The 26,824-nt window shown below is 39.4% G+C and overlaps 3 protein-coding genes across 3 annotated transcripts; 1 reads left to right on the top strand and 2 right to left on the bottom strand.

Moving 5' to 3' along the window:
• Positions 1 to 2,588: 2,588 nt before the first annotated feature.
• Positions 2,589 to 18,829, bottom strand: kl-3 (dynein heavy chain 8, axonemal kl-3). Its single transcript, XM_088031573.1, has 53 exons — positions 18,698 to 18,829; positions 18,429 to 18,651; positions 18,233 to 18,381; positions 17,988 to 18,186; positions 17,779 to 17,942; positions 17,554 to 17,730; positions 17,183 to 17,506; positions 16,993 to 17,136; positions 16,675 to 16,949; positions 16,295 to 16,634; positions 16,125 to 16,251; positions 15,674 to 16,078; positions 15,447 to 15,626; positions 15,032 to 15,406; positions 14,843 to 14,982; positions 14,616 to 14,796; positions 14,230 to 14,567; positions 13,775 to 14,193; positions 13,288 to 13,728; positions 13,072 to 13,243; positions 12,498 to 13,013; positions 12,247 to 12,452; positions 11,982 to 12,202; positions 11,787 to 11,935; positions 11,605 to 11,741; positions 11,312 to 11,558; positions 11,153 to 11,265; positions 10,878 to 11,104; positions 10,730 to 10,827; positions 10,566 to 10,684; positions 10,287 to 10,515; positions 10,054 to 10,240; positions 9,658 to 10,005; positions 9,494 to 9,612; positions 9,111 to 9,447; positions 8,566 to 9,066; positions 8,304 to 8,520; positions 7,712 to 8,257; positions 7,265 to 7,664; positions 7,052 to 7,219; positions 6,790 to 7,005; positions 6,609 to 6,746; positions 6,269 to 6,565; positions 4,939 to 6,221; positions 4,604 to 4,880; positions 4,359 to 4,557; positions 4,052 to 4,313; positions 3,768 to 4,007; positions 3,554 to 3,721; positions 3,365 to 3,506; positions 3,012 to 3,323; positions 2,802 to 2,963; positions 2,589 to 2,751 (listed from the first exon to the last, which is right to left on the bottom strand). Exons 1-53 carry the CDS (start codon positions 18,827 to 18,829, stop codon positions 2,626 to 2,628), a joined length of 13,812 nt encoding a protein of 4,603 aa, XP_087887699.1. The 3' UTR covers positions 2,589 to 2,625.
• A 1,148-nt stretch (positions 18,830 to 19,977) lies between these two features.
• LOC148179880 (endoplasmic reticulum-Golgi intermediate compartment protein 2) lies at positions 19,978 to 21,662 on the top strand. The gene is made up of 5 exons (XM_088030229.1): positions 19,978 to 20,335; positions 20,391 to 20,546; positions 20,596 to 21,063; positions 21,108 to 21,368; positions 21,418 to 21,662. Exons 1-5 carry the CDS (start codon positions 20,212 to 20,214, stop codon positions 21,540 to 21,542), a joined length of 1,134 nt encoding a protein of 377 aa, XP_087886355.1. The 5' UTR covers positions 19,978 to 20,211; the 3' UTR covers positions 21,543 to 21,662.
• Positions 21,663 to 22,585: 923 nt separating this feature from the next.
• Positions 22,586 to 25,865, bottom strand: LOC148179879 (limbic system-associated membrane protein-like). The gene is made up of 6 exons (XM_088030228.1): positions 25,407 to 25,865; positions 23,812 to 24,033; positions 23,642 to 23,763; positions 23,449 to 23,590; positions 22,796 to 23,401; positions 22,586 to 22,750 (listed from the first exon to the last, which is right to left on the bottom strand). The coding sequence occupies exons 1-6, from the start codon at positions 25,558 to 25,560 to the stop codon at positions 22,602 to 22,604; spliced, it is 1,395 nt and encodes a 464-aa protein (XP_087886354.1). The 5' UTR covers positions 25,561 to 25,865; the 3' UTR covers positions 22,586 to 22,601.
• Positions 25,866 to 26,824: the final 959 nt, after the last annotated feature.

Raw genomic sequence — 26,824 nt, 5'->3', positions numbered from 1 at the left:
AAGGATTTCTCACATTTCGACTTCGGCTTAAAAATAAAAATTTCTAAAATTTATGACTTTTGATCTACAATGTTAAAATTTGCCCGAGTAAATATCTGATTAAAAACTAGTAATTTCCCGAAATTTCATAACTGTAGCACTAAAATTACCTTAGTAGTACTTTACCTTGCAAGATATTTTCTCAGAGTAGCACGAAACGACCGTCTTTATCAAAAGTCGAAACAAAACTGATTCCAATAATGAGATTATTATGTAATTTCCTAATTGGTTAACTACCTTTTCATAACCTTAACATTTCATTTCAACTTGCGGAAAATACCATTTCGGCAATATTAAAACCAATCAATTAGAAAATTTACCAAAAAATGCAATGCAGTTTTTATCAAAACTGTTCCCTTACATTAAAAACTTGTATTTAGACTGCTTGCAATAATCAGATTTAATAATTCCAGATTAAACCAAATTTCGAATTTTTAAAACGAAACTCCGAACACGTCTAAATAATAAATAATGAAGCACTGATTTCACTATGCTACAAAATTTAATTATTTGATTTTCGCTGAGACGCTGATTTTGATTCCTTATTAAGTATGCATTAAGACGTCTGGGTCACATCAGGATTTTTAGCGAATTTGTCATATATCCTTCAGAAAGAAAATCAATCAAGGCATATTTCAACAAAGGTTTTTTAGTGTGGCCTTTTTTCATATAATTGGACTTGAAATTGAGCACAATAAGAGCGAAGTTATCAGTATTGCTATCTAACTATTTTTTTGCCAAAAAAACGAATTGTTCGTCGATCGTGCGGTACTGCTCAACTTGTCTAACCATCAACTAATTACGTAATTGAAGGATGAAATGAATACATGAGACCTAAGTGAATTTCAGCCCGGTGGCGTGAGACGACTATGGAAATTTTTACAAAAGATCCAAGCAAAGAAAATAGAATTTGTAGTACAGAACACGATTATAAAGTTGATTTGCATATGTGCTTTCAAATAAAATTTAAATCGCAAATTAATATTGGGTGGCTAATTTTAAGAAATGTTTTCGTCTAAATGAAAAATTTCCAAAATTCTTTGAGCAACCTTTTAATTTTGTTCATTTTATTTAACAGTCAAACACAGAACAAAGAAGTAAGAACAAAAAAGTTTAAATGTATCTAACTTCCTTTAAATTCCGATTATTACTAAGCATAAACACTCTGTATACAGGCTGATTCACGAATTGAGGTAAATATTTAAACTGGGGATAGTATACGTTATAGCTATTTATTTGAGAAGGATATTAAGTAATTCATAATGAATGAGGACGTTACTTGTTAACGTCCGAGTTTTTTATGAAAAACTTAATATCCCTAGTAAATACAAAGCTTTATCGAAACATGTACGAAGGTGGCAATGTTACCACTCAACAGTTCTGCAAATTTCCAATTTTTGAACGCGATGAAACAGCGAGAAAAGCATTTTCCAAGATATTTTATGTTAGAATTAATATAAATAAATGCAGATCTTCAGAATGTTTTTAATTTTGGTCTTTGGAGTTGCTTTCGTTTGCATAAAAACGTTGAATATTATGGATTAATGGCAACTGTGCTATTATGAGACGGTAACTATGCTGTTATGAAACAGTAACTATGTTATTATGAATTATTTGTATCATCACTATAATGATGTACTTTACACGTAAGCATACAAAGGTATTAGATACATCTTAATGTTCATGTTTCGATAAAATACATTTACTTGGCACCAAAAAAAAATTTTTACATCAAGTTGAGAAAAATGTGCACAGGAAAGAACTTTTGGTGGTCACTGGAAAGACAACCGAACAAAAAACGAATGTGGTTTTTTGCGATTTCAACAAAACCTTGTGTTAAAATTCAAACGGCCATAATTCCGTTATTTGTTGACAAAAATTAAAAATTCTGAAAGCTTTGGATTCAGCATGACACGTAAAGTGAGCTAAAATTTGTTTAATTTGCTTAATAAATAAACGAGGCATTGGCCAAAAGCTGTTTTGAAGAGGCCATTTTGGAGTGATTTTCAATCACTGTCTTCAAGGTGAAAACCACATTTATTACCTTTCTGTTATTTATAAATCGAAGGAGAAGCTCGAGATCTATCTACTGGCTAAATTTGAGATCGATTGGACAATTTTACGAGTAATGACCAAGATTTAAAAAAAATAAAAAAATTTTATCGATTGAGTCGGAATTTTTTTTCGCGAAAAATCGACTATCGAATTTTGGATTTTTGAGAACATTTTTTAACGTAAAATGAGCCGAGAAAAAGAATGGCGCAAACCGCATCTCAACATTTCAAATAGTTTCCGAGATATTTAACTTTAAAAATTAGGAAAAATGAAAATCAACTTTCCGAAACTTTGATCAGTCATAACTCAGTTATTTGTTGTCGGATCTGAATTTAAATCCCAGATTTGGAATCCGCGGAAAATTCTGTGTACCAAATAAAATTCATGGAATCTAGGGAATTTCTAGAGATTTTTTTAATTAGAATCTAGGGATCATTGAAAATTCGAATCGATTTGCAGGAACGCTACATTCCGCCCTAAATTCGAACACGAAATTTACGAATTTCAACTTTATTAAACATTCCAAATTTATTATTGCGTATCACAAAGCAAGGCGACTCCTCTAAGGATCCAATGCTCCGGAGGTTTTACAGTTTGCAGATAAAGTTCTGTGATGTAATTCAACCCAGTCCTTCGCACTTTTTTGTAGACCGGACACTAAAATTACAATTTTCTATTAAATAAAAGGAAAAATTTCACCAACTTACGACGTAGAGACTGCTTGATTTGACGTCGGTACCGTAAATTGCAAAAATATGCATCACCGGCACCAGAGTGTACAAAACTTTATTAATAGATTCGTTCAATCTGCAATTTCTTCGGTCCCATCCTGCTCCATCCAGGAACAATCCGTGAACAAACACTCCTTCCTACAAGCTCTAAGTTTAGAAAATTCGTACTTTTAGGTGTTGTCTTACAATAGGTCCCAGGGTGATTTCTTCTTTGGTGTTTTTAGTGACTATATTTTGTAATTTGACTTGATCCAGGGCCCAGCCTTTATGGGCCCGAGCAACTTCTTGTTTCATAGCAGTCAGAAAACCTTGTGGATTGAAGAATCCGGCCAACCAGAAGGTTGCGGGTCTTCCACCGAAACACCACCTATTGAACTGTTCGTTTCGTTCCAAAAACTCCGTGAACCAAAATCCCAGAGTGTTTGCCGTCCAGGATCCTCGTCTCCAGACGTTTGGGACGCGGGCGTCGTAAATGTTATCCAGGGCGTCTCTCAAAGACTAAAAATTACTATAAACTGACTATTACTGTACGACTTTACTTCGTTCATGATGATGATGCCTTCAATAGCGAGGAGTAGTTCGCGCAACGTGGTTCTGACATTGATGATGACTTTCTGCATTCGGTCGATTTCTTGGCGCAGAAAGATGTTCAAAGGGTTCAGGTTGCCCATGATTCGCAATCTATTTAAGTCACCAGTAATTTCGTTGTTTTCATAAGAAAACGTTACCTTTCTTTGACTTCGTAAGGGTCATAGTTTGCCGGAAGTTTTTCGAGCATCTCTTTAGCTTGTCTGGTCACAGCGTCTTCTCTGGTTTCTCCTCCACCAGCACCTGCTTCTTTAGGTTGGATAGAAACCATCGTATAGAACATACTGGAAATTGTGTTGGTTTGGTAGCTACAAGAACCAAATTAAGAGTGAAAAACCACAACTGACTATTTACGTTATGTCAGCGTTCGGATGAAGTCCATAAACTTGAGGAGGATCGGACGCGGAAAAAGTATCAATATGCTCAACATACTCAGTCACGTTTTTAAACTTGACGATTTTATATCCTTCGTAGAAAATAAAATCATCGTTGAACATATCGTCATGGAACCACACTTTACAGAAGGTGTTCAAGAGGCGTTTATCAAAATCATCAGTAACACGACCACCGTAGTGAACTTCCCCCAACATGTATCTTAGGAAAAAATTAGAACAAGCTACGTTTTCGCTGTTTTTTACCGGACGGTCGCCCAACTAACACCTCTTTTTGGGTCCAAATCGTCTAAATGATTCTGGACGAACAAACAACTCGCTAACCAATCAGCCGAGTTAAATTCGTAGGGAATATTCCACCCTAAAGGTCCGTATTTTCGTCTTTCTTGCACCACAGTGTGGAGAAATGAAATAGCGTAAATAAGAGGGATGTACTGCCAGACATCGGAGTAGTCTAACATGTCTTGGTTCATGGAGGTGTACGTGCGTTGTAATCCCGCTCGAACTCCTAAAAACACTTTTAAACAGAAGAAAATCACTTGGAAGAACATACCGGAAGGCGCTTCATTGGTAAACTTGATACAAATTTGCAGCAAACTGATTGGGAAGTTATCATGAACTTCTGTAGTTATCCACAGTCTGAAATCACCATGAATGGTTCCAACGCCCTTTTCGAGTTCCATGAACTGTTCTAAAACTTCATTCATGTAGTCTAATGAAAGGTGGCAGTTTTGGAGGAGCGCCCAAAAGCCCTAAAAGAACAGAAACAGTGACCGGAAATTTCACTGGGGATAATACTTCGGACATTGATCGCGTTAAGAGCTTCCTGGCGTGGACTTCTTGCCCTTGCCCCATTGATATCGACCTCACTTTCGTCTCAAGACGTTTCGCCAACTGTTCTATGTATGGAGTAGGATCAGAGCCCATACTCAAAAAACAGATAATTGGAGTAAGAGGACGAGACTCATTAAACATCGTCTCCAAGTTTAAAGTGACAGGTTCGGCGAATTTTTGGCCAAGAGAACTAGCCAAGTATTTGGTTGCTTGTCTAACTGTACGATCAGGACACCACGCTCTACCAACAAAGAAATTGTTATCGCTGAAATATGAAATTCAACCACTGTGAGACGTACCGAATTAGAAGAAGTTTCCGGAAAATGTCAATGCCGTGGTATCCATCGGGTATTGTAGCCTCCTCGGGCGCGTTCTTATCAAACCAAGACTTCCAACTCCTGTCGTTCGCGGTAACTTGCTGGATGATGTACTGAAAGTGTCGCAATTTCGAGATTTCAACCAAATTCAACCACGTCATGTCCATGATCCATTTCGCCGGTTTTGGAGGACACGCATTCAAATCCAACGCGGCGCCTCCTTTAATAAAGAACTGAAACTCTTCGTGGGTTATGTGCTCTCTATCAAGATCGATTTTCAGACACATTAGAAGGACAAACATGTACTTGTGCTCCTCGTAAAGACCTCGCGATTTGTATTTGAAAATTTCGAACGTCAAATATTCGATTATGAAAACGATACGCTTTGTCGTAACGTTGCTCTTCTCTGATCTTAACATCGACAAGTCGAAGCGTTCGAGGAACTGAACCAGTGAGGTTTGGTACATGCAGTTTACCATCGCCATGCTGACAACCAAGAAGTATAAGATGCTACCTCTAGTTGCAACAGGTCGGAATTCCTCTCTTGCGGCGTTTATTTTGATCTCCGTTTCTCTCGCGATGGCGAGTTTTTCTCTTATTTCCATCGCCGTGTTACGAGTTATGTTCAACACGTCAATGACTGTTGGATCATCGAGAAGAGACCCCTGCACTGTTGTGAGTTTGTACAAGAGATTAGTCTCCAACTCCTTCATTTTTCGTTGGTTAGCCGTAGCGTCGCGTATCAAATTCGTTCGTTCAGACTCAAGTTCTTTCTTCTCGGTCAAAATGACTCTTCCCAACAACTGGTCTTCAAGTCCTTTCATGGTCACAGTGAAATCGATGACTGAAGTTCGCGCGAAGATCTCCGGAGTGTACGAAGGGTTCGCAAGCTTCGTCGTTATGTACATTCGGAAGTCTTTGTGTACATCCACTTCTTTGTCCCCGAGCTTCACTTTGAACGTGGTGCCGATTTTAATGTGATTTTTTTCTAAGACGTTGTCCAGCACCGGGTCTAATTCCTCGTTGATGTCTTCGATGATCAACGGGTACCCCAACGAAATGGCGTCTTCGACGTGGTTTCTAAAGTACTTGTGGTTCAGAGAGGTTACTGTTAATTTGTTCTCTTTTTCTTTTTCTTTGATCCAGAATTTTCCCTGACTTTGCGGGTCAATCAGTAGTGGATATCTCGCAGCCGTGGTGACGATAATCCCGTTTTGAATGGACAACTCGTCGTTAGGCAAACCTTGTAAATTCCATTCGCCGATCTAAAATAATGTTGAGAACTTTTGGTGTTACAAGACGCTAAACGAACCGTGGCGATGTCAGTAAGACTGTCGATAATATTTAGACTCATAGTCAATGGAATCTTCCGTTTAAGAATCGACTCCACCAGAAACTTTTGCAGATTTCCTCGAAACTCTTGATTAAAAGGCCCACAATAGTTGAGAAAACCAACAAGAATGGTCACATCGCCGACTAATCTCTCAGTTTCTGACTTAAACTGCGCCAGTTGATCAGTCCATCGGATTCTTTCTCCGGATAGACCGTCTATTAGAGCAGTTGCAGAGTCCATCTTGTTCTTGACTTTCATGGCGTCGTCGAAAACCGCCTAAAAGTCTCAATAGGTATTGTCTCTTACCACTTTAAAGTACCTGTTTGTGCTTCATCGCCTCTTCGTATTGAATTTGACACTGTCTGACTTCTTCTTCTTTTTCTGCCAGGAGCTGCATGGCTGCTGATAGTTCGTTTTGAGCCTTGTCAAGTTTGGCTTGTTGTACCGCCAAGTTAGCCTACAATAAATGTAAACAAACGTAGTGAAAAAGTGTTCGGTACCTTCAAGGGCAAAACTTCTCGATTAACTTCAAAGAATGCAGCCATCGCGACGGTCCAGGAGATTAAACCGGCGACGTTACCACAAGCAGTTTTCGCGTTTTCGTAGGTGTATAAAGAAAATTGAAAATATGGTTGAAGAAGATCGACAGTTTCTGCGTTAATTGAGTCTTTGGGATATTCTTGCAGTTTGTTCAAAAATTTGGTGTCCGCCATGACCTGAAGTTAGTTATTAGCGCGTTTATGATTTAAATGTGAATTCAACCTTCAACGACTCTGTCCAAGAGGGAGTCAGAAACGATTTCTCAGGATCTGGTTTAACAGTCTCCAATTTCCTCTTGAAGTAAATCAGCACGGCGTCCATAATCAGAGTGATCAAAAATGGAGGCTTTCCTAGTTTTCTTATCGTTGCGATGTCGGCGGATTTGATTGTCTAAACCGGAAGATTTAACAATTATTACACAAAAAAAACATTTACCAGTAGCGCCGCCTCCGCCGCGTCCAAAGCCGGTTTCGCCGCCAACAGTTTGCTCTCTGCTTCCTTTTGATCAACACTGATAATCGACACGAGATACTCCGCCTTGTCTTTGACAATCGTCGCTTCTTCTTTGATTTTATTGGTGATTTCAGACGCTGTCATGACTTCTTCTAGAACTTTCTCAGCAGCTTCGGTGGCCACTTTCATTTCTTGTTCTTTTATAATGAGTTCCTTCTTTAACTCATCGACGTTTTCTTGCGCTTCTACTAGTTTGGTCAGACCAGTGCGCATTCGAATCTCCATCTCAGCAATGCGCTTTCGTTGTTCCACGTAAACCCTCTTGTAGGATTCCAAGAAAGAAATGAAAGTCTTTGGAGTTACATACGTGCGGCGGCGGAATCTAAAAGAAGTCGTAACTTAAAGAGTTAAACAGAAAATCCTGCGCACTTCTCGAAGTAACTGTTGCAAGTAATAGCCACGTTTTCCTGGATTTCTCCCATGATCAAAATCAGTTCTTGTTTAGTCTCTGGTACTGCTACCATATCAAACTTGATAAGAAAGTGTTCGGATACTTCAATGAGGGCGTCTTTGGGCCATCTAAAGAACCAATCGATGGTGCAACCGGAGATCAACCCTGGGAACTTCAAGGCTCTGTTTCTGAATTTTTCTCCGACTGGTGAAAAGCACAAGACTACATGAAGATTAGAACGCGCTCTGCTAATAAAGAACTCGTATAAATTATCAATAGTTGGAGGTTTCTTCGGGAGGATTTTCTTCATAACTGGTATCAATCCCGACTGTATTTCATCGATCTCATCTTTGGCGAAAAGATTCGCTATTTCGCCTGAACTTAGGATGTTGTTGAGACTCTCCAGAAACGTTTCGTCTTTGATTTCATTGTCCGTGAAGATAAAGGTTATTCCTTTCCCGTCGGCTCCAGCGGTGCGAAAGAGAAATTTCATGTCTTCCATTAGATTGCCGACGTTGTAAGTCCTGCAACAGCTTTTGGTCTTTGATTTTTCAATTATCTGATTTTTACCGCGTCATCTGAATTTGGAAAGATTTGTAAGTGGCGATGAATGAGGCTAATCGAGTAAGACTTTGTTTGCCGGAACCTCCGACGCCCACCAACAGCGCATTTCCTCTTGCGGTTCTGATAACTCTGGAAATAATCATTAAATTTACCATTGCGTCGTGGAAGAAGACCAGATCCATGGCAGCTCCTCTTATTTGTTCGTTGTATTGTTCCACATAACCTAACGAAACGCTTAAGAAACCAACTCGTGAGTTTAACAACGTACTGAACAACTTCTCTTTGAGAAACTCCCAACTTGGTACTTCTTCATATATCTTCGGAGCGTCGAAGCAGAAATCTTCGGGTTCGTCGCCTGTCGCCTCAGGCGGATCTCTGAGAAAATCAACCCAGTAGGTCATCTCTTCGGGGTATTCTTCGAAGGCGTCAGGAAGATTGTTTTTAGCACTGTTTTTCAATACTTCTTGGAACCAATCTCGTTCTTTTTGTTTGGTGAATCTGTCCGAAATAACTCTGGTACACTCGTGTTGCCACAACTTCCACAAAGAATTGATGGTTTGACACTCCAGTTTCTGCACTGTTAGAATTCCCTGCCAGATCCTCGACAAGTCTCTTAAATTGAACACGTAATGGAACTTGGCTGGGGTGGGCAACATCTTAACTTTAGTCTGTTGCCAAATGCTTCTCGTGAGTGGAATCAAGAGAGGAACAAAGTCGACAATCACTTGGTCGAATCGTTCGATGCAGAAGTAGCCACAAGCGATTTGGCCTAAATTGCTGTTACTTAATTTCTTTGTGCCTTTGAAGACTTACTGAAAATAACATCCATGGCTTTGATGCTGGGTAAAGTGCAGTTGAAAACGGAGAACTGTCGCTTTAGTCTGTGCGGAACGTCGTTTCTACCACCCCCTGGATGGATCATTGCCGCTAAGAAATTAACATCAACAATCATGGAGAAATCTCCTGGTTTATCGAGACTGTAGAATCCTCCGTACTCCATAGCTTGTCGGACGATTTCGTTGGTGATTTGGTCTCCCCATGCGTTGATGACGGGCATGTTAATGTCGTCGATGAAGATGGTCAGAGTTTTACCCGCGGGAGGTCCATAGGTGGTACCCACTCTTTTATCAACGTAGGATTCAATTATCCGCTAAAATTACATCACGAGGTGGATGGTAAAGGTGAAGAAGACATACCTGGACCATGTTTGGCGTTGTTGCCGAAGAAAAGTTAAAACACTTGCTTAGTTTGTATTCGGGGTCAAATTGTTGCGTGTATGCTTTGATCATGACGGTTTTTGCCGTTCCTTGCTCACCTGAAGAGATCGGTAAAGTCTAGAAGAGTGGAAAAGAAACTTTACCAATTAACAAGACAGCTTTGTTCTGCTTCGCCACAGTGTCAATCAAAAATCCAGTTCTGACATTGTCTACGTTTGGTACCAAAATATTTATAAACTCCAAGACGGAGTCGGTCGGATAGACGAACTCTTCGACTCTTTCGGACCAATGCTGCCACGTTCCAGTCTTGAGATTAACAGCGTACTCGAAAATCGTCTCATTTTCTCGACATTTTGGCCAGTCTAGCTTTGGCGTGTTCTGTAGACAGTACTCTTCCATTTTAGCGCGGTCATCGAGTTCCAACACCGCCCCCAAAGACCACATAATGGAGAACAGAATGATCCTCTCCAACTGCTTTTCAGTCCACACTTCTACAATTTCAAGTCTTAAGACGCAATAAAACATAGTTACAAGTTTACTAGTTTCGTCACCAACGTCCAGAACCCCTCCTAAGACGTCGTAACACTGGCGGATGTACAACGCTTCGGTGATTTTCATTTTTGCTTTGAGTCTGATTTGGACAAAGGCATGAAGGTCGTCGTACACTTTCTCGAAGACGGTTTTGCAGACTTCGGCTTCTTGGGCCGTTCGTGTTGTCAACCACGCCTGAGCAAAAGAAATTTGAAGAGGTGAGTGAACCGACGAAAGTTACCTCCAAGATTGGCCTCCATGGTAAGACAGAAGCGCTCATGAAGACCATTCCCATGCGAGATATAGTCGCTGGACTAGCGTTATCGACATTATCCGGCTCGAAGACTAATTTGGCGTTGGGAGCCATGACGATACGGTCGCCGTTAGCTAAAGTTAAAGTTTTATTGTCATCCAGTACGGAATTGAGGTTTTCTATCCAAACTGCGTCGACGGGACCGTCCAAAACAAGCCTTCAAGATTTAAAAACAGTGAAAGTCTTAAGTCTGATAGCGGATATTACCACACGTAGTCAGTCTTCTTAATCTTCAAAGTTCTTCGCCACAAAGTCGAGAAAATTCCGTCCGTCCAATCGTTGGTGGCAACGTCCAACTTTCCGAACATTTGCGGAGCTGTTATTGCCTTAAAACCCTCAGTTAGATACTACAGAGCAGTTGCAGACTTTACCTTCGGATTCATCCTCATTTCTTTGTGTGGAAGCCCCGTTTCGGTCATTGCTTTCATCAAACAGTGCATGCACTTGGTTTTCCCGGCACCAGTGGGTCCTAAATGTCTCAAAGTAAAAGAAGTTGGTTGAAAAATCGCGGTAAAATACCCAACACCATCAATCCGTGTCGTACCAAGGAAGTTTCGTACAACTGGATCACTTTGAGGTTCCATGGTGGGTAATTTACAACTCCCATTTCGTTAGTCTGGTTAGTTATGGCCTTCTGGAGGTCTTTCCAAGAGTGTGTTGACAATTTTATCCCCGGAAACATGTCTTCGATTAGTGAAATGAACAGCGGCTCGTCTTCGTCGATGAGTTTGCTTAAATTCATGTCTCTGAGAAACGAGTGTTAAGAAGAGCTCTTCACAATTAAAGAGTTGCACCTTAAGCCTCGCATTACGATGGTGTCTTCAGTATCAGTAGGATGGGCTCGTTTTTGCGCCCCCAGCGTCCGCAAAACCGATAAAATGTTGCGTAAACCAAAATCGTAATGCACCTAAAACACGAAATTACCTCAAAAGCACCAGAAATCACCGCTTCACTTGTTTGGACAGTTGCTCCTCACACAACTGATAAAGTGTGAAGAACTTTCTCGCTAAAATAATGTTGTCTTTGAAGCCACACGACGCCAACTTCACACGAATGATAATTTGTCTGTCTGGTACCATCATAGCGACGCTCCTGAACATAATCTTCAGATTCTCGGGTAGTTCTTGGCGTCCCGCGTATCCCGGATTCATCGTTAGAAAAATCCCAAATTCTATATTCATCGATACGTTATCACCGTCCCTGAAATCACCTTGAAAGTTTCATGTCTTGTTATTTTAATAAATACATGAAAATGAAAATTGGTTTTCTTTCTTTTCGCGCCATAAGCACAATGTAGATTTGTTGAGCCGCCACCGACAACACCGGAAGCTCAATCCGATTAAACTCATCGAAGCACCCCCAAGTTCCGGACTGAGCCAACCCCTACCCCCAAAAAACGTAATCAAAGTTTAATAAAAATCGTATTACTTTAAAAATTCGACCCAAGCCTCTGAAATCCATTTGATCTGAGCAGTTGAACACCACCACAAACTTCCCTAAAGTTCTCCCCATGTCTTTCACGGTTTCGGTTTTTCCGGTTCCTGCAGGACCTGCAGGAGCTCCTCCCATGTTAATCCCTGTTAACACGACGGTGAAGCTTCTGGTAAAAACGAGAAAACTTACAAATTGCTTGGGCTAAAGTGATGTAACATCGATCTGTCAGAGGGGTGATACACAGACGCTCGGTGATTCCCAGATATTCGTTCTGGTAAATGAAGATGACATCGGTGATTCGTACGGTGACCTCGTCGTTTTCGTCGTTGAAATAAAAACGCGTTTGTTGCTGCCAATCAAAGTCGAGTAAGTTTCTTACTTTTAACTTCACCATCGTGTCGAAAATGTCCCTAATATGTAGCGATTGAATTGAGATTATTAAACACAATTTTACCTCTGATGGACGTGGATTGTCACCATCGTTTCAAAGCGAGTTCTTTCTCGTCTCGACAAGTCCTTTCCTGTCAAGTCGATGAGACCGTTAAGGAGATCCAAGAATCGAGCGTTTGTCATTTTCATTATCATCTTGTCAACTCTCGATTTCCTGATGGCAATTTCCGCTTCTTTGGTCCATAACAGTTGGATGCCAAGAAGACCAGCCTGGGCGCATTCATAAGCACTCTAACACTCTTTGTTTATAAATACCTGAGCACACAGAGGTAGAAACCCTTGGATAAAATCGTACTCTGGATCCGCCAGTAGTTGCGCCTGCGTTGCAATGACCGTCTTCACCGTCTCTTTGACCATGTCCAAGAGAGTGTTGAGCCACAATTCAACACCACCCGTGCAATTAACAGGTTTCTCAAAACTAACAGTTTCTCCCAGATCAGACATCATGGCGATGATGGCATCAGTTTGCTTCGGATCAAACTCCACTTTATACACCGCGTCGAACAAACTGGGAAGATGACCTTGGATGGATGTCGGATCGGAACTTTGACCCAAAATCTCCAATAGCACCGGGTCGGAAATGAAGAAGAAGCGTGGGAAGCAAAGACGCTTCGACTCTAAATATCCGGTTAAACTCTTCTGGCACGTTTCCAGCTGCTCCAAGAGATGCGGGAGGAGTTGTCCCATGGTTTCATCTCCAGTACAACACTCCACAGCGTTGGGAATTTCGTGGGCTCTCAACATTATTTTCACCCACGATTTGTCGATGTTCTGAAAGATGTTAATGAAATAATTAACATGGGTTTGATGATTGATGATGGTACTTTACATTAAATCGCTTGGCTTCTCCTGGTAACTGCTTTGCGATGTCACCTCCGACGAACACCGCCTCCAAGTAAACCCACAAATTTTGCACGATCAACCATTTCTCCAAGATTTCCGAGGTGTTAACCAGTTTTTGCACCCACGTTTGGATGTCTTTCTTAAAGGGCGCGTTGTACCTAAAATAAAAGTGCAATTCCGTTTAACGACGCGTTAATTCTACCTGTTACTCAAGAGCGAGTTCATTATCATCAAACTGTCCTCCAGCGCCATTATAATTTCGCCGGTTTCTGTTCCTTTCAGAAGGAATTCTCCTCTACTTTTAAACTGAGAGAACGACAGTTCAACGATGGACCAGTCCGCAATGACCTGCTTTAACTTTGCTTCAATGTCTTTCTCCTTGACGGCACTTATACAAATGTCCTCCACGTCGTCTTTGAACTTGAGTAACGGCGCCTCCATCACGTTCCTAAGAGTGAAAGTCGGAGAATCGATATCAAACGTGTAGCTGGTAGTCGCTGAGATTCTCTTCCAATGTCGTTCTTTCATCGCTTTGTTGGCCATCATCTCCAAGAGAGGACAGGTTTCGGAGAAGTCATCAATTTTCTGTTTTAGTTGGAGGAACGCCGGCCAATCCTTCATACCTTTTGGTAGTTTCCGGCACCTTAAAAAAATCTGGTAGTTGTTTTTCGTACCATCCAAAGTCGTACCTGTTTTGAAACTCTTGCAATTCGGCGAAAATAACTTCCGTGTCAACATCAACCCAGAGAATATCATAATAACCGTCGATACTATGATTGACCGCCAAGTACAACCCGTACAGTTTGTTCAAAAGATTGAACTCCTTCTTCCGTTTGTGTAAAATGGGATAATCGTTGACTTCCAAGCCGAAGAGTTTTTCCCCGCTGCTGTACATCTCGAATTTCCGCCACAACTCGTCGAAACGGTCTTGGTAAGCAAGAACTCGATCGCTGGCTTCACGTGCTGACAGCCCAGGAATCATCGGACCATTCAAATCAAAGTCAATATCGAAAGCTTCAACTTCTTCCCTGAAGTGCGAAACTCCTTCCGTGAGTTCCTTGAGCAGTGGTCCTTGCACGTTGCAGATGTTTTCTTGAACGGATTTAGACTATAAAGTGTTAGAAAACAGTTCTTGTGGTGTTACGTGATTGACCATGTTGTTGAAGTTGAAGCGAAGCGACTCAACTCTTTCGTTGTCTTCTTTGGGAATGTCGATTTTGTACTTGGCAAAGATGGTGTAGGCTTCTTCCATGTTTATCAAGTCGAGGTCGATTTCGATGAAGTTTTCTCGGATTAATTCTAGACAGGCCATCGCAAGTCGGCAATCATCCAAGTCTTTAATGGGCTTATTCAACACTTTTTCGCGGTTTTTGATAAAGTCGACGAGCTCCAGAAGCTTAACTCGGTACTTCTTGGCGAGATTTTTCCCCAAGCTGTGCTTCCAAGCGTCGGATTCGATCAGGAGCGCCAGTTTAAACTTCGCTACAAAGGAATTGATGGCTTAATCTGAAGATTTAACACTTTGAGTACCCATATCGATTTGTATTGAATCAATAATATGGTGCTCCGGCAGCTGTCGGATACTTTCAGCTCTTGCTTCATACTCTTGGAATCTCTCTCCAATTATTACGTTCAGTGGATTTGTCTGGGCAAACTTCTCAATCTCATCATCTCTAGTTTCTGCCCATAGATAAGCATAAGAGAGGTATTTCTGAAGACAAAAAAATGAGTAAAGCGGAGATGAGGACGTTACAAACCTCTAATAACTTAACAACGTCTGGCTTCAGCAAGTACATGACTCCTTGAAGACTCACAAAAATACGAATAATCTCTTTGTTATCAGCAACGATTTTGTAGTAATTCCTGTCTTTGGGAGGAGACTTCGCTATCAGTTTCGCTACGAAATGTTGCCATAATGTATGTTAAACAACCAGCGGGTTTCTCACCGACATCTTTGAACCTCAGCGGCTTCAAACGAGGAGGTTTCTTCTTGGTGCCGCGTTGTCCCCACATGCACACATACTTCATGGTACTCAAAAGATTATTAATAACTTGTGTGAAATAATTCTGGATTTCGTCCAGCGTGGGGTTGATGACAATTATCGGAATTTGTAGCTCCATGTTGGTCTTCATAACCGGAGGATTCATAGCACTGCTATCCCTCAAACTTGCAGTTCTCTTTTTGATTTGTTCCAACGAGAGTTTAATACACTTAACCAGAGCCTCGCTCAGCTTCATGTTGAAGAAGGCAAACAGCTCAAGACAGTCCGAATGTATCGAACTGATATCCAAAGAAACGTTCCTGTCGATCTCCTTAAAAGCTTCAAGAGAATGTTAAAATCAACGCGTTTCTTTCCGTACCGGCTTCAGGAGTCATTGTTAATCTAGAAGCAGATCCGACAGGTTTGATGGCTCGGTCAGCGTCCAACCACTCGAATTTGTTCTCTTGCAGTTCCGGTTGGTCAATAGCGCTCAAGAATTTCTCAATAAGATCGATGACTGCGCGTTCGGCGCTTGATGACTTCGTTTCGATTTCCTTCACTGTTGAGTACAATGTAAAATGGGGGACGGTAGTACCAAAAGGTTACCTCCTTGCTCCATAAACTTTTTGTTGTGTTTCTGGAAATCCTTCGGCATTAGTGCTTCACTTGGAAGATGAACGAGACACATCGCTGCGATTCCATCCAAGACTTCGTCAATTCGAGCCTCTTTCATGTCTTTGACTTCTTTCACGAACGTCTCTATGTAATCGAGGACGTTATTGACGTTGTCGCAGAATTCTGGGATTCTTGTAGACGTCCACGTGATGACAGAGAAACCAGGTCTGAAGGCGTCTTCCATTTTCATCAACTGGAGGCGGATCAAAGAAATGAAGAGAGTCGGGATGGTGCTTCTGATGAAGTCGTTTCGCTCAACCAACTCTTTGATAACTTCATAAGAGTTCAGGATCTTTTCTTTGCAGAATACAAGAACTTGACCGACGTCAGGCACCGCTGAAATAATCCTCAAAAAAAATTTTTCCCCACGATTGGTTTTTACCCAAATCAAGTTTATAGATATACTCTGACTCTCGCAGAACTTCTTTGATGTACGGATGGAAATTAACTTTATATCGTTTGGTCTTCGGATCTTTGGTCAAAATTGGAGTGTTCAAACAAGCGCGGACCTAAAAGAAGCCTAAAACGGGGAATTCGCACAAAAATTCTTACTTGGCCTGCAAATTTGTACCAAGCTTCGTGGTAAATCTGCTCGTAATGAACGAAAACCATCGCCAAAGCGTTGTACAGTTGGATACACTTCTGCGCCTGTCGGTGCCTCATCACCCGCGGCTTGGTAATGAAGACCTCCATACACTCCTCCATCCTTCTGTACAAGTGTCTTATCCACATAACGCGCCCACTGACTGGTGGCATGTTTCTGGGCAACAAAGGCGATTGTCTGTCCTCGTTATAACGATCTCGCAAGAACTCGAGTTCTTTTTGGAACATTTCCATGGCTTCCAGGTAGCGCTCGTCGAGATGAAGACACTCCAAGTTCAATTTCTCGAACCTAAACACAGTTAGACGTGCTCATCGTAGTAAAACCGTACCGTTTTAACAGTCTTAAGACATTATACACGTTGGTGTTCTTCTCCAAAGAAGTACCAACAAACTCTTCGAGTTCCCACTCAGTGTCCACAACATTCTGCTTAAACTCGTTGTAGTCTTTATTGAAATGTGGTAGCCGATGGTTGAGCGCGTCGTACTCCTGCGTGGAGATGTTTTTGAAGAAAGTCTTGAATTTCTCGGCGAAGATGTCGATGTTTTCGATGGTGCTACTCTGCAGGATTGAGTACCGCGTTGTGGTTTCCAGCACGTCCACAATCTTAAAGTTAAGTTAAAAAGGAGATGATGTGAATTGAAAGTACCTCTTCAACTCGCTTCTTAAAAGTTTCGAACTTTCCGAAGACGTACATTTCCGAGCATTCAAAAGGAGCTTCTCCTGCTGCTTTCATTTCTTCTTGGATGTGCTTGAAGCACTGGTAATACTTCAGATAAATGTCGAGGCAAACCTTTAGTGAGAACTTCAGTGATTGTTATAATTTGGTGTTAATTTACTTTAATTTTCTCCAAGACAACTTTCTTCTTTTGATTCCACACTGTCTTCGTACCGTTGCAGTTCAAATACGCCCTACACACATTAATCATTTGATTAGACACTTTAACTAGAAAAGCGGTCACGTTCGCTGTATTATTATAATATCTTGAAGTCGTATAAGTCATCCTGATTGCCTGAAGAAGTGAAGGAATGTGTTGCAACAGCTCTGTAGCCTCACATCTGTAAAGCGGATCAACGAACTTCTCCAATGCGTACAAATATCTCATATTGTCCGCACATTCATTCTTTGCTTCAACAACTGCACTTTCGAATTTCGCCCAAACCTAGACACGCAGAAACTATCTTTAGGTCTCTGGAGGTGGCTACTAACCTTCATAGTCTTGCTCTTACAAGATTCCAGAAACTGAATGTGAGTTTTACACGGAGTGTCTTGAAGAAACTCCACTATGCTGGTGAAACGAGACAGTTGCCGCCTCCAGTATTCAATTTCAACGAGAGGACCAACAAACTCGTTCTCTCTTCGGAGCTGCTGGTACTGCACCAAAGCCTACAAGATGCAGAAGGTAAAAATGTTGGAATTGCACTTCCACGTTACTCTCTCCATTTGTTTGCACCAAATTCTGACAACTTGCTCCACATTGCGGATGATGGTGGGATTGAGCAGAGCTTCGTTGCGCTTCTTCTCATTGATCAAATCTTTGCGATATAAAGTTCTGTTGAATTTGAAATGAACAATCATGTCTAGGTCTAGTTTAGTCTCTGAAACAGCTCGTGCAGTTGTGGTAAGTTAAGTTAAAAGCGCACGTCTTATAAACTCCACGAAAGAGTCGAAATCTCCTTGAAAATTGGTCTTTTGTCGAAGCCCCACTTCTGTTTTGGGCAAATCGCCCCAGTCTCTATTCAGTTTGAAGGAAGGCGCGATGAGTCCGGCAAGAATGTCATAAGCGACGGATACAGAATTGCAGTTCTCCGCCAAGTAGTCGAATTTCGTGAAGAAGAGTCTCTGGAATTAGTTGATTCTTTGGAGGAACGGATTTCCGGTAACTTACATCGGTAATGTTTTTTAGCGTGATCTCTTCATTTCTTAACTTGTAAATTCCAATTACCACTCCTTTTATTCTTTCGTCCATTCCGTCGGTGAAATAGAGTCTCTTCATGATTGAATCAGCAATCGCGTTTGGGTTAAATCTTCCAGTTTCTAGGAAAAGGGATAAAACGAAAGAAAGTCATTTTTGGTCAACATACCAACTTCAAAACTAGGTCCATCTTGGTAATACACCAAGAGGCCGGTAATTCCATCGTGTGCCAATAATTTATTCAACAGTTCGACGTGATCGTCACTATCAGCAGCAGCTTCAAGAACTTCATTTGGGTCTATGTTCAAATGCATGGCTACGATATCAAAAATGTGTCTTTGTGGTAACTGGAATTCTACATATCGTGCAGAACGCTCTTCTTTAGCTTTATTCTAAGGAAAAGTCATGGAAAGCGTGCAAAATTCGTGGTGAGCTTACTAGTTTCTCCTTGAATGACTCCGCTAAAGCAAAAGCTGTAGCACTGCCAGTTTTTCGGGAGGTTTCTGCGGATTTTACTATGTACTTGGCTACATCCAAAAGGATGGCCAAGTCGTCATTATCGTCGGCCATTCTCTATAAAAATGATATTAGATGCACTGCGTAAAATGTATCAAAAATTGATAGACATTTGTTTGTTATTATTAAAATCCGTGGCGACGAAAAAAATTGAAAGTTTTACGAAAGAGTTGATGCAACAGTTATAATTTTTCAGTCAAGATCGTGGAGGCTTGTCAGTGTTTCATACAAATTTTTACACATGTTGAAGTGAAAAAATCTAAATTTTTATTGTCCTGTAAAATCAGTTTTATTATTAAATGGTTGGGACACTCTGTATATTCAAATTTATTTTAAAACGCCGCCACTTGACCTTCAGGAAACTCATGGTAATAGCGCCAACAGGTTATTTTTTTGTTGGATGAAGGAAAAAAGCAAATTAGGCAATTTATTTATTAATCCCTTTATTGTTATCAGTTCCGTTTCCCACTGTGCTACAAGGTGTTCTGAGACAAATTCTTTCAAGGTAGGTATTAGACAATGCTGATTATTTAAACATTTACTGGAGGTTTCAGAATTTTATTACGTTTGACTTGTTTTTCAATTGTACGAGATTTGAAAATGTTAGAGCAAAAAAAAACAGAGTGTTTGGATATTTTCATTTTGGAACAAACCAAAAATATCAAACATATTTGACTAAAATTTATAACTCTAGCAATTTCAGTGTTATATCAGTCAAATTTTGACAGATTGCTACTTTTGAGCTGCTTACTAACTACACCAAATCGCAAAAATAGGGAACCAAAAATACAAACTTTAAATTTTTTTATTTTAAAGCGGAACCAAAAATATCCAATATTTTTTACTAAAATTCTTAATTCTGGCAATTTTAGTGTTATATCAATCGAACGTTGACAAAACGCTATTTTTAAGTCAATTATTAACTTCACAAAATTGCAAAATATTAACATTTTCACAATACAAGTTAAGTGAGAAATTAAATAAAAACGATTAAAAGACTTGTTTGTGAGGTCCAAATTAATAGAAAAATCTGTTTTTAAAGCATTTGATATAAAAGCCCTTAGATTAATTTAAAACTGATTTTGCAACATAATTTGGGGCTCCTAAACCCATTTTTTTTATAGTTCCTCTTTACCTGTAAGATTTACCAAGAAAATTCAAATTAAAGAATACAAAGTATGCAACCAATAATACATAAAATCGATGTGGCTGTTTATCTGTCATTGGTGACGTTTAAGTATGTTTCTCTAACCTAAAATTCTTGCAACGTAAATTTTGTTTTTTTTTTTTGAAAAATAGTACTATAAAGTGCACTTTCGTGAGCACACATAATTTATTTACAGTTTTTTGCAAAGCTAGAATCATACGAAGTGTTATTATTAAACTGCTTAAACTCACCAAGTCGAAAGAACAAATTTTTGATTTTCTAACAGAAAATGGACACTGAAAAAGTAACAATGCTACGCTATAGAGGCTCCAAGTTAAGTAAAGTGAAAAAAATGGACATTTTCCCAAAAATTGAAGAAACTTTTAAGGAAACGTCTTCAGTGGGGGGCACTTGTAAGTCACCGTTTTTCTCTTTTTCTAATTATCTCACGTTTTAACGTTGTGTCAGTTTCAGTATTCAGTTTCATTCTAATTCTATGGTTAGTCTATTCAGAAATTAACTACTTCCTAGACAGTAAATTCGTCTTCAAGTTTTCCCCAGACACAGATTTTGACGCTAAATTAAAAATCAACGTCGATATCACAGTGGCAATGCCTTGCTCTAGTAAGTACCCCCCGATTCCTAACTTCCTTTCCAACGTTATGGTCTACAGATCTAGGCGCAGATATCCTGGACTCCACCAATCAAAACGCCTATAAGTTCGGCTCGTTGGAGGAAGAGGACACCTGGTTTGAATTGGCCCCAAACCAGAGGCTACATTTTGACAATAAAAGACACTTTAACTCGTATTTAAGGGAAGAGTACCACGCCGTGAAAGACCTCCTGTGGAAAAGCAGTTTTTCCACGATGTTCGGCCACATGCCGGACCGGATTTCCAAGCCTGATAAACCCCACGATGCCTGCAGAATCCATGGCTCTTTAGTCTTGAACAAAGTCTCCGGTAACTTCCACATTACCGCCGGGAAGAGCTTGAACCTTCCAAGAGGTCACATCCACATCAGCGCCTTTATGAGCGAACGAGACTACAATTTTTCTCATCGAATCGACAAGTTTAGTTTCGGGGATCCCAGTCCTGGCATCGTCCACCCTCTAGAAGGCGACGAACTCATAACACACAACGGTAATAAAAGAACTCCTCGTTGTCCAACTCACGCGATTTTCCAGGAATGACACTCGTCAATTATTTTATTGAAGTTGTTCCGACGAGTGTTAAGACTTTCTTGAACTCCATCAACACCTACCAGTATAGTGTCAAAGAACTGAACAGGCCTATTGACCACGATAAAGGCAGTCACGGCATGCCGGGGATTTTTTTCAAGTATGATATGTCCGCACTGAAAGTCACTGTGAGCCAGGAAAGAGACCACTTGGGGATGTTTTTAGCCAGGCTGTGCTCCATCATTGGGGGGATCTATGTCTGCTCAGGTAAAAAGACTTTTAATTGGAACTTGTCTTGTCTTATTGGAGTTTTCAGGTTTTTTAAATAGTTTTGTACAATTTTGTTATAATTTTATTATGTGCAACTGGAGCCCTGGAAATCGGAGTGAAGATGCGACGGGTTATAAAAGGGTTCCTGAGGTTGTTCCTGTGAATTTGTGATACAGATATTTGTGTTCTTTTTGGCTGTTTGCTGTAAACTGTAGCACTGGTATTTTATTTAATTGTCTTGTTTTGCACTGAGTTCCGCGACAAATAAAACTGTTATTTTCTGTTTTTTTACTTAAGTCTTTTATTTTTTATTTTTATTTTCTGTTATCTTTTTTTTCTATTTTTGTTTTTTTCTTCACGGAGCAATGACGTGGCACAAAAATAAATAATTAAAAATTAGTGATCACATTTAAGCCACTGATTTTCAATTCAAAGTTTTACACTTTTTATTGAGTTCATGAGCAGAGGAACTTTGCAACATTTGAAAGTTTCAATAGTAATTTGGATCACAAGGCCGGAAAATGATCTTTTCCAAAAGCTATTTTTAGGTCAACAAAATTTAAAGAATAAAAGAAATCTAGTGACTTTTACTCTTTAAAGTTGCTCTCTTAGGGTCGATTTCAAGTGTGACTTGCCTTACTGCAAATCCCATTTGCAACATAGCAACGCCAATCACATTGCTCATACCTTGGCAACGGTTGCAAATTTGCGTTAACGCAGTGACTTGAAATCGACCCGTTAGTCAACCGGTAAACAAAAAATATCTAAATAGGGTTTTTTATGGAGACCAAGGTCACCAAACGCCGTTTTGCGGACTATTTATATATCTCCAAAAACGTTAAAAAAAGACGGCGGCCTAAAAAATAAAATACAGACAGTTTAGATCGCAAGTGTTTACTTTGACAGTTATTTGTTTATTTAAGGTTGGCATCATTGTTTCCCCAATTTAACATTTGCCAATTTTGACATAAAAAGTGCTGTGCATCAAAGTTACGTGATTAATTAGTGCCCTTAAAGATGAAATTCCTCCAAATGCGACTGCTGCTTAAAATCGATAAGAAATAAACTTAATTCCGATACATTACATTATTACATTGACAGAATGTTCACGATCGTCTTTTGTACCCTAAAACATAATTCACACCGCTATTGCAACATTTGCAACAGAAACGAATTACACGATGAAAATTTTAGAATTTGCAACCCAAACCAACCAAGCTTTATAAAAATTTATTGCAACATATAATAACAACTTATCCAAGAACTTAGAAGCAAAAAACCATTGATCTTGGCCACAGTCCCTCCAGAACTGAGATCCAAAGGAATGATGTTGTCCTGCGTGTGATGCTGCACCGGAGTGATCATCTCTTCAGTCAAATCTGCAAAAACTCTCACACTTTTGCCAATCCCGCGCAAGAACTCACCCGCTCCAATCGTGGCAAAGCGTAAAATCGGCGATGGTTTAGACCACCCAAACCGATTTCTCGAAACCAGAAGCGCCTCGTAAACCGTTTTTTCTTTCAATCCTTTAATAGTGTACGACTTGGAGTACACAGGTCCTGAGCTGTGCTCAGTCGGAATGGTCAATTTCGTCCACTCCGGTTTACTCAACCCCCGTTTTGGTTTGTACGGTTGAAACCACAAATTGTATTCAATGATGGGGGTGTAACTATCAACCTCCCAAATCAGCGTGTACGAGTCTTTCGAATTGACGTTCTTATCGTCTGTTTTTTTGAAGACTCCGGGATTTGGAACCCCGGATAATTGGATTTGGATCTCGCCTTGACCTAACTCGTTGATGGCTTTACACGTGTAGATTCCAAAATCGCTTCGCTGCACGTTTTTGATGAGTAACGTGTGCTTGTCGCCATCAATTAGCGAGAGGACTCTTGTGTCTAAAGGAACGAGATTGTCTCCTTTCGTCCAAGTTACTGTCGCTTGAGGATCCGCAGAGACTTTGCACTCGAGTTGAACACGATGGCCAGGAGCTGTGTGTATCCACGATCGTGAGGTCATCAATTCCGGAGGATCTAAACAAAGAGTTATTTTCTTTTCGTTGTACAAACTTTTCACTTACAAATGATGTTTAGTTCGATTTGTGCACTCGCAGGCTCGCCAACACCATTAGCAGCCTTACATTCGTAAACTCCTGCCATTTGTCGGTCTGAGGCTGTGAATTTCAACAACTCCCGGTGGTTCAACAGTTTTATTTCTTCTCCCTTCAACAAAATTGATTTATTTCAACTTCACTTCATTCTTATTTTACTTACTTTTGTGTACCACGTGATGATAGGATACGGAACACCACTTCCTTTGCACGACATTCGTACTTCTTCTCCTAGTTTCACTTGTAAGAACCCGTTTGGAGGGAATGGTTCGACGGATGGAGGATCTGAAAAAAATCGTTTTGAGATGGGATAAAACAGAATTCTTTTCTTACGAAGGACTTCAATCGCGTGTCTTTGTTTGATGGGTGCCCACGGTTCTGTTCTGACTATTTCGCAAATGTAGGTCCCGGTGTCGTTGGGGGATACTCTGAAAATTTCCAGGGAACCGTTTTCCCACAGCATGTGGCCTTCAGGAAGAGGGAGTTCTTCGTCGGCGCTGTCTACTATTAGGTTTTCGTCTTTGTACCATCGTATTGCGGTGATGTATGGGCCGTCTGTGGGAAAATCAGAGGTGCAATAAAAGAGAAAAGCGAAAGAAGAAAAAATAGGCTTTGAAAGATGTCCATCTATCCAATGTTTGGAAAGTTGCGATCGTGTTGGTTTTTCGGTGCGTTTTTTGTTATAAAAATTACTTTGATAAGGAAAATGGGAACCAATGAACAAACTGTTTTTTTTTAATCCGATTTCAATCGTAATCTCTATTTTATTGGGAAAAAGAGGCGGATCTTCGATTAAAAATTTATAAAATTTGCCTCTTTTGATCTAGATGATTGTAATTGGGTGCGATTAATGATTCCATCAAAAGTATTAAACTTGCCAAATTTCGTTACTGTGGCATTAAAAGTTCCAGATTTACATTTTTTTTAATTTTGGAAATTTTTGGGTTTTCCAAAAATACATATTTTTTAAAAGTTCGTTTCTTTTGGTCTAGAATTTTGTAATTGGGCACGGATTAAATTGTAACCGTGGACTAAAAATAGCAGATTGGCTAATTGCTTGAAATTTTTTTTCAATTCGTTCTTAATTTCCCACATTTCTGTTTATAGCATTTGAAATATCGAAGGTTTTATTTAATTAGACTAGTCATCAAATTTTGAACGATATTTGTATTGGAGCAGTAAAAAGTCATTTCTTAAGTAGAATTGACCCCTCATTCACATCAAATTTCATTGCCCTATCATCGAAACTAGCAAAATTGCAGGTCCGAATTGAAAATATTAGAAATTTTTGGCTCGCTTAGAAAATGAAAATTTCTAAAATCCGTCTCTGTTGTCCAAAAAAATTAAAATTTAATACAGATTGTCAACAAATTAGACATAGTAACTTCTCCAAATTTTATTTACCCAGGATCGAAATTACCAAAATTACAGGTTCAAATGGAAAATATTGGAAATTTTTGGTCCGTCTTGAAAATAAAATATTTAAAAATCCATTTAATTAAGATTATTATTATTGCATTCTTTCTATTTGTTCGTTACGATCTTTTGCCTCATTATTTTGAAACTAATTATATGTCAATTAAATAAATAAAACCTGAAATAATGAATGTTGCAGTATAACATTACCAATTCATTGAACTTAGACATTTGCGCTTTGTTTTTGGATGTGCATCAGCATCAGCTTCATTAAATACTTTGTTGCTATTATTTAAGTGGACCAAACCGTTTATTTGCCTGTTGTCTCTTTCGTCCTGTCATAAAGGTAAAAGTATTGCACTCTAATTACCGGACGTCCTGTATAATAAACACCTTTATGGGATGACATAATTTAGGTGAATTAAGTAAGTAGCGCATAACTAATTTTAACTAATAAAATAAACAGCGAAGTTAAAAAAAAACTGTTATTAAAAGAAAAATTCAAATCTTACCATTTGATCCTGTATTCAAATAACAAGGTAAGAGCACAGTATTATTTTCTTGCGCTTTAACAGTCGTCGGCACACTCAAAAATTCACTTATTTCACACTTAATTAAACTGGAGGAACTAATCACCAAGATAAACAAAAATAAATTATAACACATTGTTTTGCTGTTTGTAGGTGTGTGTCTGGATACGTGTGTGGTAAAAAAAAAGGAACTACATCAATCAAGCGCTTGTAAGTGACGAAGCCTATTATGGCAGATGTAAGAGTAGGAACAATTACTAGGGGCCGAGAGCCATTCATTTCAGAATAGTTCTGTACCAATTAGTGTTGGTCTTGTCATTGGGATTATTGGATTAAAAATAGTAGTCGGACGCTGATTAAAAAATAACGAGACTCCGACCCTGCAGTGCTAAAATTTTATTACCAAAGTGTGCACTTTTCGATTCGCCGGTTTAGTACGATTTTTTATATCAAGGCGAATGAATAATAAGGAAATGAAAGTCACATGTGGCTAAAGAAATAACATCTAATTTGATATTGTATCTCAATTGCAGTATAATTGAATAAAACGTTCTTATTCACGACTCATTTAAGCAATTCCAACGTGCGTGGTATAGGTCTGTACCAGCAGATGCTCCAGACTTTTTCTACCAACATCAAAATAAAGAAAATATGCAACGAAAATTTTGTTACGTTGTACTGCAAGGATGACGAAGCTTCCAGTGCAATTACGTGACGTTATTGCAGAGAATGCTGAGGCAATTAAGAAAAAAGCAATTAGCAAATGCGCAGAATCTTTTGCGATGACATCGGCTTAGGTCACAATTTTCCTGGCGGTCGTAATTGTTAATTACTACAATAATTTGAGATTCAATTGAAGATAATTACTGGAAATTAGCTTGGGAGTGTTTGGTTGAGTTTTTATCGGAAAGTTTAAGTTCGAGGACGAGTTTTCAGATGTTTGGAAGAGTTTTTTCACAAAAATGAAATGCAATTTTGATTTTTTTTATAAGTTTACTTGAACCATATTTCCGGACAGTCTGGTGGCAGTAACCGATGAAAATTTATCTGGGACGAAAAAATTGTCGAAATTAAAACGAAAACGGCTTTAAATTCACTTAAATTAAAAAAAATTTGATCAACACCTTGCTGGATAATTTTTATCTGTAATCTTCCATTCTGAAAACATTTAGAAACGCGAGATTTAGCGAAAAACGACTATGTGGATAATAAAATTAAAATTTTTACAAAATCTTCGAAAGTTAACTAGACACGATTTTTTTTAAATCACTTTATATTCTTAGTCACGTAACTTCTAAATGGCAAGAGATAATAACTTGTTTAACACCGTTTTAGAAAGCAGAGATAACAACCTTTATAATGGCGTATTACAATGAAAAATTAAAGTACCAATTTAAAAG

Source organism: Gnatocerus cornutus, chromosome 2 (assembly GCF_029298725.1).
Source record: "Gnatocerus cornutus isolate USDA-ARS CGAHR chromosome 2, icGnaCorn1.1, whole genome shotgun sequence".
Lineage (NCBI taxonomy): Eukaryota > Metazoa > Arthropoda > Insecta > Coleoptera > Tenebrionidae > Gnatocerus > Gnatocerus cornutus.
This window is presented reverse-complemented; position numbering and strand designations above follow the sequence as displayed.

Excerpts from the sequence above, each read along its gene's own strand:
- kl-3 (XM_088031573.1), bottom strand. The coding sequence starts at position 18,829 with ATGGCCGACGATAATGACGACTTGGCCATCCTTTTGGATGTAGCCAAG. Across the intron at positions 17,943-17,987 it reads TTTCGTGGAGTTTATAAGAC|AGACTAAACTAGACCTAGAC; the intron begins GTGCGCTTTTAA and ends GAGCTGTTTCAG. Across the intron at positions 15,627-15,673 it reads AAAGTTTATGGAGCAAGGAG|TGAAGGAAATCGAAACGAAG; the intron begins GTAACCTTTTGG and ends TGTACTCAACAG.
- LOC148179880 (XM_088030229.1), top strand. The coding sequence starts at position 20,212 with ATGGACACTGAAAAAGTAACAATGCTACGCTATAGAGGCTCCAAGTTA. Across the intron at positions 20,547-20,595 it reads AGTGGCAATGCCTTGCTCTA|ATCTAGGCGCAGATATCCTG; the intron begins GTAAGTACCCCC and ends TATGGTCTACAG. Across the intron at positions 21,064-21,107 it reads CGAACTCATAACACACAACG|GAATGACACTCGTCAATTAT; the intron begins GTAATAAAAGAA and ends GCGATTTTCCAG.
- LOC148179879 (XM_088030228.1), bottom strand. The coding sequence starts at position 25,560 with ATGTGTTATAATTTATTTTTGTTTATCTTGGTGATTAGTTCCTCCAGT. Across the intron at positions 24,034-25,406 it reads TTTGAATACAGGATCAAATG|ACGGCCCATACATCACCGCA; the intron begins GTAAGATTTGAA and ends ATTTTCCCACAG. Across the intron at positions 23,764-23,811 it reads ACACGCGATTGAAGTCCTTC|ATCCTCCATCCGTCGAACCA; the intron begins GTAAGAAAAGAA and ends GATTTTTTTCAG.